Source organism: Orycteropus afer, unplaced genomic scaffold, assembly GCF_000298275.1.
Source record: "Orycteropus afer afer isolate SDZICR_OR568_19922 unplaced genomic scaffold, OryAfe1.0 scaffold00294, whole genome shotgun sequence".
In the NCBI taxonomy this organism is placed as follows: Eukaryota; Metazoa; Chordata; class Mammalia; order Tubulidentata; family Orycteropodidae; genus Orycteropus; species Orycteropus afer.
In genome coordinates, this window is record NW_006921881.1 from 1,270,405 (window position 1) to 1,276,301 (window position 5,897).

At 45.3% G+C, this 5,897-nt stretch overlaps 1 protein-coding gene across 1 annotated transcript in view; it reads left to right on the forward strand.

The window, feature by feature from the left end:
• Positions 1–315: 315 nt before the first annotated feature.
• ABHD16A (abhydrolase domain containing 16A, phospholipase) overlaps positions 316–5,897 on the forward strand; it is a 17,438-nt gene continuing 11,856 nt past the window's right edge. The window contains exons 1-4 of the mRNA XM_007951355.2: positions 316–447; positions 1,505–1,561; positions 2,303–2,369; positions 2,615–2,701. Of these exons, the coding sequence (XP_007949546.1) occupies positions 316–447; positions 1,505–1,561; positions 2,303–2,369; positions 2,615–2,701 (343 nt within the window). The remainder of the gene's footprint in view (positions 448–1,504; positions 1,562–2,302; positions 2,370–2,614; positions 2,702–5,897) is intronic.

Sequence of the window (5,897 nt, forward strand, 5' to 3'; positions counted from 1 at the left end):
TACGCTTACCCCTCGTTCCCACACTCGTTCGAGTCTGCCAAGTATTAAGAGACAGAAAAAAAAGATTTAACTATCCCGTATAATTTTCTAACTCTCCGCTTTCCAAACGCCTCCAACTAATTTCTGACCACAGCTGAACCCGTAGGTCCAACTGCATGAAACCCTTCCCAAAAAGCGCGCTGAAAAATTCCAGACTCTCCATGAGGCGGAGCCAGTACGCGATGACGTCAAGGTTACGCAACACCTCAGAGGCTGGGGGTGGGCCGGGCCAGCAGGGGACCTGCTGCCGAAAGAGCAGCGGCCCGAGCCGGGGCCATGGCGAAGCTGTTAAGCTGCGTCCTAGGCCCCCGGCTGTACAAAATCTACCGAGAAAGGGACTCAGAAAGGACCCCGTCTGGCGTCCCTGAGACTCCAACTTCAGTCACCACCCCCTCTTCCAGCTCTTGGGTGAGTCAAGTTCCCCCCTGTGGAAAACATGGTACTGTCCAAACCTCTTTGCGGCCTTTACTCCCCAGAAGTGCCCATTATTGGAAATAGGGAGAGCCAATTTGTCAAGTCAGTTGTCCGCAAAGTCTGAGCTCTTTGTGCTTCCTGGGTTAAAGTCACGCCTATAGGCTGTCTACCTCCTTTCTTTATCGCTGTTTGCGCACCGCTTTCTCATTCTGACTGCCATTCCTAGTTTTTTCCTCTCCGCGGCCCCCACCCTGTCTGTCGTGGTCCATGCCCATCCGATAGACTTTTAAACGCTATAAGAGACCCTGCGCGGACTGGGGGGAGCTGGTGGATTTTTTCTTAAAACTCCCAGTTTTTTCTTCCTAAGTGCCTCTTGTATCCTCCCTTCCTTCCCCCTCTCCCCGACCCGCGCTCCGTTTATCTTCCCTCTACACTGGCCTTGAATTTCAAAATGACTTCTTCAAAATATCCTGTATCCCCCCCTCCTCTTCCAGTTTAACCTGGAGACTCCAGTCAATTATATTCATGAAAGTTGGGTGGGGGGGTAGGGGGTGGTATAGGGTGTGCCCCTAAATATTGTCTTCCTTTATATCAGTAGTCCCAAATTGTGTTACTGTACCCTACAAACTGTCACAGTCATCCCCATGGTTTTTCCCTTCCCTAATCAACCTGTGCTATAGCTGATGTTCTTGTGTCTTTTTAAAGTTGTCATGATGTCTTTTCTTTCTTCATTAACCCCTCTCCCCATATGCATAATGTTTACAACCCATTTGAAACTGGGTTGTGGAAAAGGAGCAAACGTCACCTCATGCTACTTTCACTTTTGCTTCCAAATCTAACTCCCTGTGCTGCTGCTTCTGGTCTGGGACAGGAAATCAGGCTGTAGTTGAAAGTCAGGAAGAAGGGGTTCCATGGGGGCCAAGTGAGAGTTGTCCCAGGAGAGATAGCTTTGGAAGCCAGAACCAGAAGCCACGCCTCTGGGCTTCCAAAATGTAAAAAAAAAGGATGTATCAATGGATAGGGTCATTAATGAGCCCATGTGTCTTGACAGGATTCGTACTATCAACCTCGTGCCCTGGAGAAACATGCCGATAGCATCCTGGCACTGGTATGTCTGCCCTGACATCCGGGACTCACTGCGTCTTTTCAGACCCAACTGCCCTCTTGAGCTTTGTCCTCCCCAGCCTGGCAGAAGGCAGCACCCCAGGGGTGGGAGATGCTCTGGGCTCAGCAGCAGAACTCTCCAACACACACACACACACACTTGCTAGTGCACATACTTGACACTTCCCTTCGGTGTGGAGCACCGCTTTCTCTGGGGCAGCCTGAGCCATGAGGAAAACATCTTTACTCTTGAGACCATCCGCAGGTTATAAGTCCTTCAGTCCCCAGTGACCTGTCCTCCCTGGCAACTAACCTCTTTGGCTGCAGAGACAGCTGTTCTCTCTGGCTGGGTTCCTATGGTGACATTTGCACATCTCTTGGCGACCAGGCCATGGCTGTCCTGAGCAGGGCCATTTGATTGAGAAAGCTTGATTAATTTGAGTAGAAGGAGGGATTGGCCTTTAAATGTGATGGAATTACCTCCAGAGGTGATTTGGGAAAAATAAAAAAGTCTAGTTTTACCAGCCTCTGTATACTCTGACATACTGCCTTTCAAGAAATATCGAGCACCTACTGTGCACTTGATGTTGTGCACAGAATAGGTTCTCAGTATGATATCCCTTAGTTTACTCACCTTGCTCAGAGTCTAGGCCTGGAAATGGCAGAACTGTGTGTGTGTGTGTGTGTGTGCAATGCATATATGCATGTATGTATACTGACTGCCTGTTCTGTCTCTCTGCTGCAGGCTTCAGTCTTCTGGTCCATCTCTTATTACTCTTCTCCCTTCGCCTTCTTCTACTTATACAGGAAAGGTCAGTGTGGTTTCAAAGATGGTGGGCAGGAAGTGGGCAGGTTGTTGGCAGATGAACTGACCTCCTAAAGAGGAAAGGGGGCCTGTACAGATGGTTTGCCTTTCTTCTTCCATCAAGCATCTTCTTCCTCTGAGGGTGTGGCTGTCCTAAGGAGAAGATGTGGATTAGAGGTTGGGACCAACTGGGGAAGAGGAGCTAAGGGGCAGTGGGGAGAGCTTTTCATGTTGTCCCTCTTGCCTCTCCAGGTTACTTGAGTTTGTCCAAAGTGGTGCCGTTCTCTCACTATGCTGGAACATTGCTGCTGCTGCTTGCAGGCGTGGCCTGCCTCCGAGGTAGGTGGAGGAGGAGCCTGGTTTGGATCTAACCCTCACTGGTAAATATTTAGTACCTTCTGCAAGTACAATTTGGTGCTAGCTCCTGAAGGGGAATCATTGAGAATGGTCTAAGGCATAATCTTTCCTTTAAAGGGCTTTAGTCATAAATTCCCTGGAGAAGGATGTCATGCTTGGTAGGGTGGAGGGTCGACGAAAGAGGGGGAGGCCTTCAACGAGATGGATTGACATGGTGGCTGCGATGATGGGCTCAGGTATAGCAGGGATTGTGGGGCTGGCACGGGATCGGGCAGTGTTTTGTTCTGCTGTGCATGGGGTCGCTATGAGTCGGAAACGACTCGACGGCACTTAATAACAACAACAACAATCATAAATATGAAAAATAATTTAACAGAAAACATTAACATTATCTTGAAAAGGTGTATGTATCCTACCACCCAATCATTCTACTCCTAGGTATGTATTAGAGAAACTCCTGGCCATGTGGAAATAATATTTAAGAATTCAGTGTACACCATTGTTCGTAGTAATCCTAAACTGTGAACCACTCTGATGGCCACAAATCATAGGGTGGATAAATGCATTATGGGATATAGTCGTGTACATCAGAACACCAGTGCAAATGAATGAACTACACCCAGCTGCACAGATAACTCTTATAAGCACGTTGAATGATAAAAGCTGGCCACAAAATTTTATGCAGTATGTTTCTGTTTTAAAGTTCAAAAGGGATATATATGCCTAGAGTGGCAAAACACTGAAGAAAAACAAGGACATGGTTAGCTTAAAGGTCAGAAGAGTGATTACTTTGCGTTTGGACGAGAAGAGTCTAGGATGATGAGGACTCCTAGGGGAGGGGTAGCTGTGTTCTCTTTCTTGACTTGGATAGTAGTAATGTTGAATGTTTGATTTGTGTTTTTAAAGCTGGATATATGTTTTATGTATATATGCTGTATCTCACAGTTTAGAAAAATAGGCAAAGCAAATCCTTGATCCCTGGCAGGTACATATAGTAAAAACCAGATAAGGGCGATGCTTAGAGAAGAGGGGATGCTGGTAGCTTCAGTTGGGGCCAAACTGGAGTGAGGAAACATCTGCTTGTGGCCTCTGCCCCCACGTCTCTGTGGGGTGGGGCTCCCTTCTCAGAGAGGTTTCTCTGAGCACCCCATTGAAAAGTAGCTTACATGGCTCAATTTTATCTTAATTTTTGCTTTCTTTTATTTTTAATCGAGGAAAAGAAATTAAATACAGAAAAGTCCAGAGAACAAAATGTCAAAGAGAACAAAAATGCTTATGTTTGGTGATGCTTCAAATACTTTTTCTGTCAATGAAGTATTGCCAACAAAGTTGACATTTCCGTGGATTCCTTCTGAATCCCATATTCCTCTTTCTCCAGAAGTAACCACTGTTGTCTGGTATGGGTTTTTTTTTTTTTTTTTTTTTTTTTTTTTTTTTTTTTTTTTTTTTTTTTTTTTTTTTTTTTTTTTTTGCAGTGTTCCCATCCTTCCTCTCCCACCCCTAGTAACTAACAAAAAAAGTTTCATTCCGCATATAAACCTTTCCTTGACAATAATGAGCTAATACAATATTTGTCCTTCCGTGATTGATTTATTTCACTCAGCATAATGTCCTCCAAGTTCATCCACATTCTGCAGTGTTTTGTAGATGCTACATTATTTTTTAGTGTTGCATAATATTCCGTTGTGTGTATGTACCAGAGTTTGCTTATCCATTCTTCTGTTGATGGGCACCTAGGTTGTTTCCATCTTTTTGCTATTGTAAATAGTGCTGTGGTGAACAAGGGTGTACATATATCTGTTCTTGTCCTGGTTCTCACTTCTTTAGGATATATACCAGTAATGGGATTGCTGGATCAAATGGTATTTCTAATTCTAACTTTTTAAGGAATCACCATACTGCTTTCCACAGTGGTTATTTTACAGTCCCACCAGCTGTGTATGATAGAGTCCCAATCTCTCCACATCCTTGCCAGCATTTGTTATTTTCTGTCTTGTTGAAGTTTGCTGTTAGTGCTGGGGCAAGATGGTATCTCATTGTTATTTTGATTTGCATTGCTCTAATGGCTAATGATGATGGGAGCTCTGGTAGCATAGTGGCTAAGGCACTTGATTGCTAACCAGAAGGCTGGCGGTTCAAACCCACCAGCCACTCCCCGGAAGGAAGGTTGGGCAATCCTACTTCCATAGTGATACTGCCTCGGAAACCCAAGGAGGGGTCGCTATGAGTCAGGGCTGACTCCACGGCACATAACAGCAACAACAACAATGGCTAATGATTAGGAGTTCTGGCAGTGTAGTGCCTAAGGCATTTGACTGCTAACCAAAAGGCTGGCAGTTCAAACCCACCAGCCACTTCTCGGAAGGAAGATTGGACAATCTACTTCTGTAGTGATACCACCTTGGAAACCCAAGGAGGGGTCGCTGTGAGTCGGATCTGAATGGCAGTGAGTTTGGTGGGGTTTTTTTTTGGGTTAATAGCTAATGATCATGAATATTTCTTCATGTTTTTGGCCACCTGAATGTCTTCTTAGGTGAAGCATCTATTCGTGTCTTCTGCCCATATTTTAATTGGGTTGTTAAGTTTTTATACTTTTATGCACTATATACCTCATTTTATCAAATCTCACCACAGGGAGGAGGTGGGAAGAGAGCTGTAAAGTTATGGGGATTGCAGTCAATGTCATGAAACAAAATGTGTATGAATTGTTTTATCGGAAATGAATTTGCCCTGTAAACTTTCACCCAAATCACAATTGGGGAAAAAAAATTCTAAGCTGCAACTAATTGTAAAATGCACTCTTCCTTGTCCTGCTGGATGGCAGTTCTATGAGGACCCAGGATCTTGTTTCCTGCTGAGTTTCCCATGTGTAGAACTGACTGGGTCAGGGTTTGGAGCGCCTCAGCAGTGAAGAGAAAGTGGACTAGATCACTCAGGGGGCCAGTGAGGAAAGAACAGAGCTAACTAAGAGGGGGAGGCCTTCAACAAGATGGATTGACACGGTGGCTACGATGATGGGCTCAAGTATAGCAGGAATTGTGGGGCTGGCGCGGGATCGGGCAGTGTTTCGTTCTGCTGTGCACGGGGTCGCCGCTATGAGTCGGAAACGACTCGACGGCACTTAACAACAACAACAACAACAACTAAGTGTTGAGGATTATTCCCATTCAAGAATAAT